Here is a 13,696-nt window from a genome sequence, read left to right on the forward strand (position 1 = left end):
TTATATAAATGTTGTTTATTTGTTAACATGTTATTTTAAACGTTTGTCAAAAATGTTGAATTTCTAATCCCACCATGCTCCATGTTAAAACTAACGACCACTCTTTCCTGGAGATGCTCGCGCTTCTCACCCCGCCATCAAGCACGCGCAGCTAAGCGCGTCCACGTGCTGTATCAAGTGTGTGCGAGATCGACACTGCATCACAGCTCATTCAATTTCTAACCAGACGCCGACCAATTCAGACAGCTATGGTACGTTTACATTTAACAACTAGCTATGTGGTATGTCATTGAAAACAAAAATATATATATACACAAGTATCATTACTGTGTTTTCGCATTTTTTGTTGATTTTAGCTAGTGAACAGCGAGTTCATTTTGAGATGAAACCGACAGCATCATCAGATTGTCGGGMCAGCTGTGACTGCTATGCTGTGTTCTGGAACGTTTCCTAGTTGAATATTGAATCTTGGATGGTAGTAAATTTGTTTTAAAATACTTTTGAATAATTCAGGTGACTGTGCCTAACTCACTTGTTTTATGCAGATGTTTGCTCGTCTCTTGACGTTATAATCGCCTAGCATAGGACGTGTTTTGTATGGAAAGAAAACGACCCAAAAACTGCCTGGCGCCATTTCCTCCATCACCCAATCTTCCGTCACTAAGGCCTAATGCCCAGTCTACCACTGTAAGCACGGCGTTGCAAGTAGCAGTCACTTATCACCGAATATGCTATCTAGTTTAATTAGCTAGCTACGGCCCAGTACAACCCACCCCCTCGAATTTGCCAGCTATCTAGCAGTCTCTGGCCTTGTATTTGCCGGTACTAAAGGCTAGTTTAGCATGGCTAACGGAGTGCAATTTCTGTGCCTACACAGRTTGCTAACATGTAGCTAACTAGCTAATTTGATTTCCACCTCCTTTGTCTCCGCCAGTCGCACGAGCCCCTTTGTTTTTAATAACTAGCAAACTAACTTGCGTAGGTGCCATGACAATTGACTAACGTTAGCTTTAATTATAGATGGGACTTCTGTTTGCAACGTGTGAAAATAATTGCGTTTGCGGTCTGGTATTTTCTCGACATCGTTTTGCCTTATATAGTGCACATGTGCCATCACTGCATTCATGGCCCCACCCTGGTTTTTTGGTGCAAAGAGCATTTTTGAACCTTTTCTCTATTGTGAACAGTAGGCAACTAACGTTAGCTATTAAATGTCTATCCGGTGTAACTTTTATTTAGTGATGGGTAACGTTATAACAGTCAGGCGAAGGTGAAAAATTGTCGGGTGTCACCGTTATTCCACGAGCTAACGCTAAAGGTTTTGCAAACGGTCCTTTTTGTCGTTAGCAAGCGTTTCCCACGACGTTCTTCCTAGTTTCTACGCATCAACTTTTGGCAAGTGGTGCGTCGGAACGAYGTGCCGGGATGCTTGCGAACGACAATCTACTGTAGCATACGCAATAAACAATTCGTKAAATGTTTGTGTGGCACGCACCTCTGTCTCACTCAACGTACCTAGGCTTAACGCTGAATAAACTTGTCGAATTATCAACATGTTTGTCCAAAAGCGCAAATTCTGGTTTCTGTTGTCATGCTTTCCGCATGATATTAAATTATGTTCTTAATTTGGTGAATCTGACTGATTGTGGAGGGGGATCTCGATTACTTTCAATTTAGTGGACCGATTAGAGATTATATTTTCCCACTTGCTGTTCATTTGTGAGGCCTTTATGTACCGTTCTTGATCATGTGAATAYTGTATTACAACACGACATCAATGCTTTGGTTCTATTGTGTATATGATGAATGAATGGTCACTGTTGGACACGATTGGCCCCTGTTCCTGCCYAGTAGTGAGCTGGCTGGGTCCAAGGTCTAGGCTGAAGGAAGTGCTGGTTCTGTCCCAGCTATTCCGGAGGAGCCCACAGTAGTCTTTAGTGCCCTATTATGGGTGCAGTTGGACAGACGCAGGACAAGCGAAGTAAAATTATTGGGTTAAATCATTTCTTCTTGATTACAGCTACTTGGTGAAGGATTATTTTAGGTTTTTGTTACACTTGATTTCAAGTGAATTGGAATAAAATGCATTGTCCCTTTTCACCACCTCAACTGACGGTCAGTCTGGAGAACTACCTTTTGTAGTCACGAACCTGACATTGTCTGTCTTATGTGCTGTTGTTGAACCTTAACTTTTGGCAACATTCTGTGGTATTTTATTGCAGGAAGAAAGGGATCTCTATTGCTCTGAAAAGAATATGCTTTCTGCATGGAGGGTATAATCTCCACTGGCTTCTGGGTATTTGTCTTTTCATACAGTTATCCCCAGTCAGTGCTTTAGTCTGTGGTGTGGCTTGCTGCAGTGTGAAGAAACATGCATTGTCTGAAGAGCTCTCAGAATAGTAACAGGAGTGCTCATTGTTTTGGAAGATCAGCAGGATTAAGTGGAGCTGCATGGCAGTTGGCTGCTCTTCAAACACTCTGGCCTCTTCACCCTTGGTAGTGGTGCCTTGCACTTCCTAGAAAAAATGGTTGCCCTGGAAATGGAAGTCTTTCCCCGGCAGCACTTCTAATACTCTTGCAAAGTCTTTTCCGTTCTGAACAGGACGTCTCTAATCCAGATGTTTGTATCTAAACTCAACACTAGGTGACTAGGTCCTGAGCCTAGTGTGGTCTCACAGGCCCTGGCCATCCTCACGCCCAGAGCAAACAGGCCCACACCCTTCACACACAAATTACTTCAAAGTGGGTCACTACAGTGGCAGGGCTCTGGAAGGCATGTAGCCACTCTCAAGCCAGGAGTGCATTTTTAATGAAGGCCGCCTCTGTTGTATGGATGTGGCTTTACTTGGTGAAAAGAGTGTCTAGTCTACCTGATTTAGCAGAAGGCTGATGAAAGGATTGGCCAAAACCTGCCAGACGGAGGGATGTTTTGACACTTGATAACATCCTCTGGCCGGTTCCTGCATGGGTTGATGTGATACCTGTTGGGTAAAATGCCCTAATGGAAATCAGAATACCTGAGCAAGGTTTATAGGGCTGTTGTGACTCGGATGTGGCCTATTTATTTTCCCCCCACAGAGGATCCATTGTCTGTGACCGACCCACACATTCTAAGGCTTAATTCCTGTCCCCACCTTCACTCCCATGGCTATTTTTAAAGCAGTTACTTACGTGGCATGGCTGGCTCGCACATACTGTACACGTTTATAGTAGGAGGAAAAACCCTCCTTGTGTAACCGGCTTTATCTGCCCTTTTCAGAGACACCTGTTACTGGCCCTTATCAGGCAGTGGCAATCTATCAATGCACCTTTGGCATGTTACTTTATTTACGGAGGTACACCAGACTGACCAACATTCAACTGTCCCCCTCACAGCTACAGGTATCCCTTATTCATCAGAGATTTTGGTGTGGGTTCTCCAGATTGTGTCCAAGTTTGAAAAAGGGGTTAAACCCTGTGCCTTATTCTGAATGCCACGCCTGCTGAGTCATGCGTGCCATGCTGTACATCATGCTTTTCTGGTCAATGCCATGGATGGGGACTTGTACAGTCCCCATTTATCTTGACAGATCATGTGGGTAGAGGTCATAGAAACCAGAGGATTAAAATCTGGCTTATGGTGCCCCCCACCCATAGGACTAATGGCCGTTTGTTCATAACTGCTAGTCATTGTGCATCTACCTCCCTATTGATTCCCTTTATCGGCAGTCCTTGAAGGGTGCGTTCCTGCAATGTGAGAAGTCCAAGGCAGATGTATATGATTACTCTCACTGACCTCTCTCTGTCCCTCTCTGCGCAGGCTTCCGGGGTGACAGTGACAGATGACGTTATCACAGTCTTCAACGAGATGAAGGTGCGTAAGGCACAGGCGAACGAGGATGAGAAGAAGAAGAGGAAGAAGGCGGTGCTGTTCTGCCTGAGCGAGGACAAGAAGCACATCATCCTGGAGGAGGGCCAAGAGATCCTGACAGGAGATGTGGGTGTCACGGTCCAGGACCCCTACCTGCACTTCGTCAAGATGCTGCCCCCAGATGACTGCCGTTACGCCCTCTACGACGCCACCTACGAGACCAAGGAYACCAAAAAAGAGGACCTGGTCTTCATCTTCTGGTGAGGAATGAGAGAGGGGGTCTCGGCTAGACTTGGGTGTAGGCTGAGGGGGGCGTTGTACATTTTCTGCTATGGTGTCACTTGACGGTTCAATCGCTTGGCTTCTACACTTGGGACAATGGTTAAACCATTACCCCTCCCTCATAGGGCCCCAGATGGCGCTCCCCTGAAGAGCAAGATGATCTACGCCAGCTCAAAGGATGCCATCAAGAAGAAGTTCACAGGTGAGAAGCACTGACAGTTGCAGAAGTAATAGACCTTTTGGGCTCTGTGGGTTCTCTTCAAATTAAATGGCATCTCCTTGCTCAACCCTATAACTCTGTGTAATTGCATTATACATATTTTTTTMGGYGGGGGTTAATATGCCTTGTGTCCTATGTGAAGCAAAATTTTCCCTCCGTTTCAGGTATCAAGCATGAGTGGCAAGTGAACGGTTTGGAAGACATCAAGGACCGGCGCACCCTTGCCGACAAGCTTGGCGGCTCATCGGTAATCACCCTGGAAGGAAGCCCTCTATAAGTTTAGCCCCAGGCTTCAACTGAAGCCAGACATCTGAAGGGGTTGGCTGTTCATTCCAATATGGTTGGGAGGAGGGGCAAAGCAGGACCAGGATCATTTGTGGGACTGTTGGGGGGGGGGGTGAAAGTGACAGTTTTCAAATTCCACAAATGCAGCCTGTCATTCCAGTTCACACGACATGATGACCACGAACAAAACGTACACTAAGAAAAAGCAATAAAAAGAAATAAAATAAAAAATATATAAAATTGATGAAGGATGATGATTATGAAGACTAAATATGTAAATGTTTGAGGACAGGGTTTTGTTCTGTCTGGATTCCGCTAGAATGACGATCGCAGAGAAAAGGGACAGGGCAACAACTGTTACAATTCCAACTTGGCTCCYGCAAGATACTGTTCTTAATTATACAACTACCTTTTTTTGCCAAACTTCTAGTTAAGTTTTCTAAGTGTGTGTGTAGTTGAGACTAGGTGTAGTACAAGACCATTAATGCTTGATCGATAACACGTGACGCATCGACGTTCTCCGGGAGAGCACGGTTTATTTGGGGGGGGGGGTGAACATGCAAATTACACAACTTTTTAAGTGAGTCCAGTTATTTTAATTTCCAGTTCTGAGTTAAATAAAACATGGCATTGATGTAGTAATTGAACACATTCCTTATACAACAGGATCTGGTGGGGTTAGAAGTGTGAAGGTTAGATGGGGGCAATGTATTTGAACAGCCAGTGTTCAGAATTTAGACTGGTATTGAATGGTGGATGTTTTGTATCGTCTCCTTATCTCTAATAAAAAGGCACTAAACTAACTTTGTACTCTGCCTTTTTTTGGTCTAGCTTGTGATTTGAGGAATGACAAGCTAATAAGGTTGATAATTTAGCCTGTCCAAATGGAAGATGTGGATGTCTGAGTGTTTTAGGCAAAAATATTGATGTCCTATTGGCTGCCTTTACARGGGCAGCCCAATTCTGATCTTTTGCCTAATTATTGGTCTTTTGGCCAATGAGAGAAAATATTTTGACAATACTTGGTCAAAAGATCGGAATGGGCTGCCTGTGTAAATGACTGTCAAGTGTCTGGGTAATATCTGAATAAATTGTCACTTAGTTGATCTATTGAAAACGATTGGTTGGTCCAGGAACCTGCTTACACTGGGCAGTTAGTGATGCTTTTTTTTTGTAATTGGTGAACTTGGTATTCTGTGCAATGTATAACTTTTAACATCGGCTTSATTGAGTTTTGTTATTTGTCAGAAATTGTCAAATTGAAACAATTAGTGGTTTTTAAAGACCAATGGCATCATGTATCCTAAATATGTTTAAATACTGACCACATGAGGGCACTCTAACTCCTCTGAAAAGTGGATTCCATTTTACAGTAGCAAGTAGCAACTCATTCTTTGTATACCTGTTGGTTTCCATAACTGACACAACCATTAATGATAAATCTTTTAGTTTATTAAAATAGGCATTTGCAAAAAATATCACCAACATTCAGATTTTCACCCCCTAACCCGCTTGGAAAGCAAGTAGTTTATACTGCCAGCATTAAGAGTAAGAAACTCCCTTAGGTTTTCAGAATCTGACTTTTGTTGATTTCACCATTGATACCGTTGACCCTTTTTGACATGTTTGGTGTATTGAGGCGCCGTATCTTGTCAGTGTGGCTAGATATGCCTCTGGGGCTGAGTATATATTTTACAGGTGTCTTTCTAACCCAGAATGAGAAGTCCCTGTACTTTCCAAAATCATTCACATCCTTAAACGACGTTACCTAAACAAATAAGCCGTCCCCCTCCCCACATCTCTTTGTAAAATCAACTCCACACCCGCACATTTGATCCTAAATGTTGAAAACATGCAGCCACAGTATTACAGAGAACAATGGGAGAGTATGATATCAAAAAAAAAAAAAAAGAAGTCCAGTAGTTGCTCCATTGGCTAAAGCTGTTCAATACTATTCCAAAGTATAAAGTTAATGGCTGCTACCATAGTTCTAAAACAGCAAGGCTCCTAGTCACAGTGGTTAACACCTCCAAGGGAAACTGGTTACGGTGCATGAAGGTTTAGCAGTCCTGTTTTCTTTGATAGTATTGTAGATGTTTTACTTTTATTAGGATTAAATCCCGTTTCACTCTTAGCCTTTTATAGACTGAGTTGGGGAGTAATTTCCTCTCCACATCTCCTTTAAAGGATTTTGTGCTTACTTTAAATAGTTATCTGTCATGGACTTCATAGCCTCTTTTTTATAGGCCATCCCCCCTCCCCTTCTCGCTCAGTCCTGACTACAGTCCACTCGGTTCCCATGCACCCAGTAACAGATCTGGGCAAACTTCAGCGGGGTGAATCTCACAGCCACGTTGTAGTCGCGGTTCTCCCCATCAATCTCCAGCCACTGGTGTCCAGAGAAGATGCCGATGACTTTCCTCTCCCAGCGTTCCAGAGCCGTGTCCCACACGCGGCCGTAGACCCCCGAGCCACTGGCCCCCGGCCGGGCATCACAGTGCTGGTAGATCAGGTCGTTAGACTCGTCCTCCACAGGACAGAAGCGGTAGACCAGCTCCCCAGGCCTGTCACTGTCAAACCCTGAGAAATGGATGCGTTTCCCTGCCAGGTCGTCAGAGGAGGGAGCCACAGACAGACGCATGAAGGGCCGGCGGTGGGGCCAGCGCAGCTCCAAGAGGGCGTAGTCAAAGTCCATGCTGACCTCCTGGGGGCCCTGGATCCAGCCCTTGGGGACACGGGTGCGTTTGACCCGGACCCAGCGCACCAGGGGCTTCTTGGTGGGGGTCTGGCTGGGCTTGGTGCCGTTGATGTACGGAGGAGTCAGGAAGCCTACCCTCAGTTTACGGGCTCCCTTGACGTAGTCCTTCCCATCATGCACGCAGTGGGCGGCGGTCAGGACATGGCGTCGAGACACTAGGACCCCAGTGCAGCCGGTGGAGATCCTCACAGCTGTGGAGAATGGGTAGTCCAACAGGAAGTGGTCACCGCGTATGTTGAAGCGCCCATCAGCCCCGTAGATCTGTCTTTTCTGACGCTTGTGCCTACTGGTAACTCTACGTCCTCTTGTTGGTGGAGGTTGAATGGCAGGACTGATGGTGCCCTCATAATCATCCTCATCCGTCACATCCACAGTGGTGAGGGTACGAGAACCGTCTGCATAGAGCGTCTCGAAGGCCAGCTGCTCAGTCAGGTGCTCTCGCCTGCTCTCTTGCTCTCCTTTGTGGTAGCAGCTGGCATTGCAGTGAGTGGTGAAGTCCAGTTGAGTCTGGGAACTGAAGTGAGAGCGGGAGAGGGGCAGGGGTGCATGGGGTACCAGTGAGGGGAGGTGGAGGTGGACGGGGTGTTGGTGGGGGGGGGCTCGAGATGGCAGAGAGAGGGGGAGGAGGAGTGAGAGGAGCAGGACTAAGATGGAGAGATGAGCCAGGCCAGAGTTTGGATGTGGATACATGGTCATTGAGCAAAACACTGAAATGAAAAACATATAAAACATTTAATGTACACTCCACAACAATACACAAAAGACACAAAAAAAAGGAATATACTTATCCGTGAGGAACAGTAGGGTATAGATGAACTAGGAATGTCATGGACTTTGCAGAAACCTTGTTTGATTAAAGACGCTTAAAAACAGATCATCACTAATGAAACACAATGGTGTGGAGAACACCGGCTTTACTGGCTTGTCTCCCCAGTTTAAGTACATCATTCACAAACACTCTCAACCCATAATCCCCCATAAAACCAGTCCACTCTCAGTCTGACACATGGCTTCCAAATCCCTTCGCTCAGAGCCCATACACGCGGGATCAGCTAATGCAGGCTCATGTCGCAATGCAGGTCTGAATTTTCATTTCTTTGAATAGGTTACAATGCAGCTCTTGTTCCTGTCTATACTATGGGCTATTCAGAAAATGTCATTTTAAACCACGCTACAAGGGTATGACAAGCATTAAAATGTCAGTTCTGCTGGTGGTCTTAGTGCTCAAAGAGAGGTTTGTTATACAAGCCATCTGGTTATGTACACAAGATAAGAGTACATAAGTGAAGTGGCTGTTGGGGCACACATTGGATATCGGTCGTTGTGTTAGGACACTGCTTATGGTTGCTCAGCTTATTTGTCTGCAAATTAACTCGTATCATAACTTTTTMAATCTTGGCTACCGTGTCTTGTATGAGTGGGAGGATAGGTGGACCGAAGGGGAGAGGACGTGCATTCCAGCTTGCTCTGCGGAAAGAGAAGGGCGTCTCAAATTATATTTATGATAAGGCTCTGGGGCAAGGTGGTGTCTGCCGTCAAACATGAACTACCTTTCTATGTATGAGTGTCGTAGGCAGGCTCAGAGGGTCCAGGGGGAACTCGATAGGTAGGAAAACTATGGACCCTCAGGCTCTAGTGGCGTAGAAGAGAGCAGGTGTCTCAAGACCTGTTTATACCTGGTGCTAACATGCATCTTGTGTCCAGATAATGTCCACATTCGTATTATGCCCACATTTTCAGATAGGCGTAAACGATTAAAAGACGCATTGCGAACTGATTTTGATCAGATCTTATAAGTGTAAACGGACAAGATCAGGACACACTCTGACCTATACAGCTATGCAGTCAAAAACAGCAGTCACCACACCCTGGTCTCTGATCCCCTCCCATGTTCGTGCCAGGTATTAGTGTAGCTTAAAAGTGGAACAATAGACATTGGCATACAAAGAGAGGCAGGGGAAAGGTGGAGGCGAAAACAGGCAATTCCCACCACACAACTGTATCATCATAGTGTCGACAGAGAAGATACAGTTACTCAAAGGTGCTCATGTCTTGAATAGATGCAGCCTAGATGCAGACTCCATTTTAGGTGTTACTGACCTACACTGCTATGCAGTCAAAAACAGCAGTCACCACACACCCCTGGTCTCTAATCCCCTACACATCAAACATCTACATTTAGCCATCTTTTATTGGGTTCCTTTCAATTTGTGAGGACATTTTTACAAACATGTCAGAGAGGACTTAACACGAGTGTCCACTTCTAATGCTATTAAAGTCTGTATAGACTGTAACCTTTATAGTTTCCATGGTCTGAGACAGATTAGCTTTAATTGGGGAAAATGGATAGAATATCAAGTAGAATCACACATCTAACCACACTAACCTATAATCAGCAATCATTTGATGGACGACCCAAAATAATGGATAATATACGTCAAGAAATATCATGGTGAGTCTTTATTCCATTTTCCAATAATCTGCGGAGGGTGAGTTTGGTTTGGGTGACCCTCCATTGTAAGTCCCAAAGTACACAACAGTAAACTGATCCCCACATTAGAAAGATCTTCTGGCTCTAACACATTGTAGAGCCAAACAGCCTAACAGCCTTTTTGAATCCTCTCTAAGGCACTGGACCTCCATTAACTCTGTCAGCACCTTGCATCAGTCATTTCAAATACATTTCAATTCCAGTCAATTTCATTTGGCAATTTGAACGGAACGATCTTCCCCATTTCCACATAGATCCCATTTCTGACAAGCAAAGCTGATGATTATAGCCCTCTCAGAGGGTACTATACTAGTGCTACACAAATCCACGACTACACYGAACTCTATTCCACATTAAGTAACTCATACAAGCAGTAAAATTAGATTTAAAAAACAAGATTAAAATACACCTTACGGAACAGTGGGGACTGTGAAGAGACACAAACACATGCACAAACACACGATAACATACGCACTATACACACGTACACATGGATTTTGTTGTAGATATGTGGTAGTAGAGTAGTGGTCTGAGGGCACACACTTAATGTGTTGTGAAATCTTTTGTGAATGTATTGTAATATTTTAAAAATTGTATAACTTCCTTAATCAATCAATCAATCAAATGTATTTATAAAGCCCATTTTACATCAGCCGATGTCACAAAGTTTTGCTGGACCACAGGAAGAGTAGCTCTGCCTTGACAGCAGCTAATGGGGGTCCATAATAAATACAAATACAAATAGCCCTCTGAGGGATCCTGAGAGGATAACAAGCACCAATGCACCTATATAAGCTACTAAGCACATAAACATTCGAATAATGGATATATGTACACCTGAAAGCTGTTGTCGGCATCATCTCATCTTTGACCCTTGAGTGAAGACTCTGGAATTCTGAGATCAACCTGCTTCCCAGGGCCAGAGCTTTGTCCTGAAAACCCCCTCACTGGGTCTTTTGTCATTCACCAACCTCATTCATCATGAGTGAATGTGGTACTGTGCCATGTCCACTCATTGGGTTGTTGTTAGACCCCAAAGACAACACATGATGTTTACCTTGCCCTGTCACTATTGAGTTGCACCAATACAGGGGAATAGTGCTGGGAGGCAGTATACTCAACTCACTGAAAAAAGCGGGGGGGGGGGGGTTGACTTTGGCAAAAGTTCATGTTTAGCTATGAAACGTTCACTTACAGTAGTGGAGCAACAATATTAGTTACTTTGCAGCACATTTCCCAGGCTAAACAAAGTGATGTTACAATGTAGCCTCCTGGTAACAAACCAGCTATAACTATATTCAAAATAACGATTATCAAATTATTAGGCTACTTAGAATGACAATAAATGTCATACTGTACCTTTTCGTTAAAAAGTTAGTCTGTGTTTAAATCCAATTCACGTTTTCGCCCCCTTCAAAACTATCGGACATATCAATTCTCCAGATTTCTCCCATCGCTTCAGTGTGACAGGTATATCTGTCTTTCTCTTCACAGTCCCGCAGAGAGCGAGTCGCCACTTTGATAACGTGTCCTAATCAATTCGGTCAAAGCAAAGTTTATTGATGAGAGTCAACTATTGGCTTATATTCATTCCTACTCAAAGTGACTGTCCGTCAGTGCGAGTCGCTTCAACGGCTGTCCGGCTCAAACGCGCTTACAAATAACTGTCTGAAAATTTGACTGAAAATACATTTAGAGGCGCTCTCCCTCACGGTCCTAGCGCCCCTGCAGTACACAAAAAAACGTAACATGTCTCAACTGGACAAATGTGCTTTTAGGATGGTGAGAGAAGATGGGTACTGGCAGAGCACATACGAAACATTCTGAAGCCCTCAAGTCAAGATCATTGTGTCCTCCAGCTGCAAACAGTCCAAGTGAAACTGTTAACTTGTTTCTCCTGTCAGGAGTAGACCTTGGCACTGGGGTTGGGGAGTGAATCAAATGTGAATAGACTGAGGCTATATCAAATGCCATCTGTCATTTAGAGCCGAAAAGATGCTGAAAATTGCAAATTGCAAAAGGCTCTTAAAATTCTTAGTCCCTAATACAGTTGCAAAAAAAGCAACAGACATTGACTTATTAAGCAGCCTATAATGTACAGTCGTGGCCAAAAGTTTTGAGAATGACACAAATATAKATTTTCACAAAGTCTGCTGCCTCAGTTTGTATGATGTCAATTTGCATATACTCCAGAATGTTATGAAGAGTGATCAGATGAATTGCAATTKATTGCAAAGTCCCTCTTTGCCATGCAAATGAACTGAATCCCCKAAAAACATTTCCACTGCATTTCAGCCCTGCCACAAAAGGACCAGCTGACATCATGTCAGTGATTCTCTCGTTAACACAGGCGTTGACGAGGACAAGGCTGGAGATCACTCTGTCATGCTGATTGAGTTTGAATAACAGACTGGAAGCTTCAAAAGGAGGGTGGTGCTTGGAATCATTGTTCTTCCTCTGTCAACCATGGTTACCTGCAAGGAAACATGTGCCGTCATCATTGCTTTGCACAAAAAGGGCTTCACAGGCAAGGATATTGCTGCCAGTAAGATTGCACCTAAATCAACCATTTATCGGATCATCAAGAACTTCAAGGAGAGCGGTTCAATTGTTGTGAAGAAGGCTTCAGGGTGCCCAAGAAAGTCCAGCAAGCGCCAGGACCATCTCTTAAAGTTGATTCAGCTGCAGGATCGTGGAGAGCTTGCTCAGGAATGGCAGCAAGCAGCAAAGAAGCCACTTCTCTCCAGGAAAAACATCAGGGATAGACTGATATTCTGCAAAGGGTACAGGGATTGGACTGCTGAGGACTGGGGTAAAGTAATTTTCTCTGATGAATCACCTTTCCGATTGTTTGAGGCATCCGGAAAAAAGCTTGTCCGGAGAAGAAAAGGTGAGCGCTACCATCAGTCCTGTGTCATGCCAACAGTAAAGCATCCTGAGACCATTCATGTGTGGGGTTGCTTCTCAGCCAAGGGAGTGGGCTCACTCACAATTTTGCCTAAGAACACAGCCATGAATAAAGAATGGTACCAACACATCCTCCGAGAGCAACTTCTCCCAACCATCCAGGAACAGTTTGGTGACGAACAATGCATTTTCCAGCATGTTGGAGCACCTTGCCATAAGGCAAAAGTGATAACTAAGTGGCTCGGGGAACAAAACATCGATATTTTGGGTCCATGGCCAGGAAACTCCTCAGACCTTAATCCCATTGAGAACTTGTGGTCAATCCTCAAGAGGCAGGTGGACAAACAAAACCCCATKATTTCTGACAAATTCCAAGCATTGATAATGCAAGAATGGGCTGCCATCAGTCAGGATGTGGCCCAGAAGTTAATTGACAGCATGCCAGGGCGGATTGCAGAGGTCTTGAAAAAGAAGGGTCAACACTGCAAATATTGAGTCTTTGCATCAACTTCATGGAATTGTTAATAAAAGCCTTTGACTCTTATGAAATGCTTGTAATTATACTTCAGTATTCCATAGTAACATCTGATAAAAATATCTGAAGACACTGAAGCAGCAAACTTTGTGGAAATTAATATTTGTGTCATTCTCAAAACTTTTGGCCACGACTGTAGGCTATTGTATATCTAATGCAAGCAGTTTCCAGTAGTCCACGTGGATTATCCCAGTCTCAAAAAAACACAGTAATTAAGGTATGGGTTGCAATGGATGCCATCCAACTTCTCCATCTGGACTGTTTTCCATCATATAGGATTTGATGAAACTCACCTGAACGGAGACATATTTATCCTTATTAGTGGTGTGATTATAGCCCACAGGCAGGCTGAGGAATTCCTGAGATGT

At 44.2% G+C, this 13,696-nt stretch overlaps 2 protein-coding genes across 3 annotated transcripts; one reads left to right on the forward strand and one right to left on the reverse strand.

Moving 5' to 3' along the window:
- The first annotated feature begins 141 nt into the window (after nucleotides 1-141).
- Nucleotides 142-4,852, forward strand: cfl1 (cofilin 1). Its single transcript, XM_023989927.2, has 4 exons — nucleotides 142-251; nucleotides 3,800-4,110; nucleotides 4,258-4,334; nucleotides 4,517-4,852. Exons 1-4 carry the CDS (start codon nucleotides 249-251, stop codon nucleotides 4,627-4,629), a joined length of 504 nt encoding a protein of 167 aa, XP_023845695.1. The 5' UTR covers nucleotides 142-248; the 3' UTR covers nucleotides 4,630-4,852.
- A 1,215-nt stretch (nucleotides 4,853-6,067) lies between these two features.
- On the reverse strand, nucleotides 6,068-11,583 carry prss23 (serine protease 23). 2 transcript variants are annotated; one of them, XM_023989924.3, is made up of 2 exons: nucleotides 11,246-11,583; nucleotides 6,068-8,102 (listed from the first exon to the last, which is right to left on the reverse strand). In XM_023989924.3, the coding sequence occupies exon 2, from the start codon at nucleotides 8,089-8,091 to the stop codon at nucleotides 6,907-6,909; it is 1,185 nt and encodes a 394-aa protein (XP_023845692.1). In that variant the 5' UTR covers nucleotides 8,092-8,102; nucleotides 11,246-11,583; the 3' UTR covers nucleotides 6,068-6,906. The 2 variants fall into 2 exon arrangements, with proteins under 2 accessions (XP_023845692.1, XP_023845693.1); XM_023989925.3 differs by lacking the exon at nucleotides 11,246-11,583 and adding an exon at nucleotides 10,724-11,216.
- Between the last annotated feature and the right edge of the window lie 2,113 nt (nucleotides 11,584-13,696).

The sequence above is a fragment of the Salvelinus sp. IW2-2015 genome, linkage group LG6.2, assembly GCF_002910315.2.
Source record: "Salvelinus sp. IW2-2015 linkage group LG6.2, ASM291031v2, whole genome shotgun sequence".
NCBI classification, from domain to species: Eukaryota; Metazoa; Chordata; class Actinopteri; order Salmoniformes; family Salmonidae; genus Salvelinus; species Salvelinus sp. IW2-2015.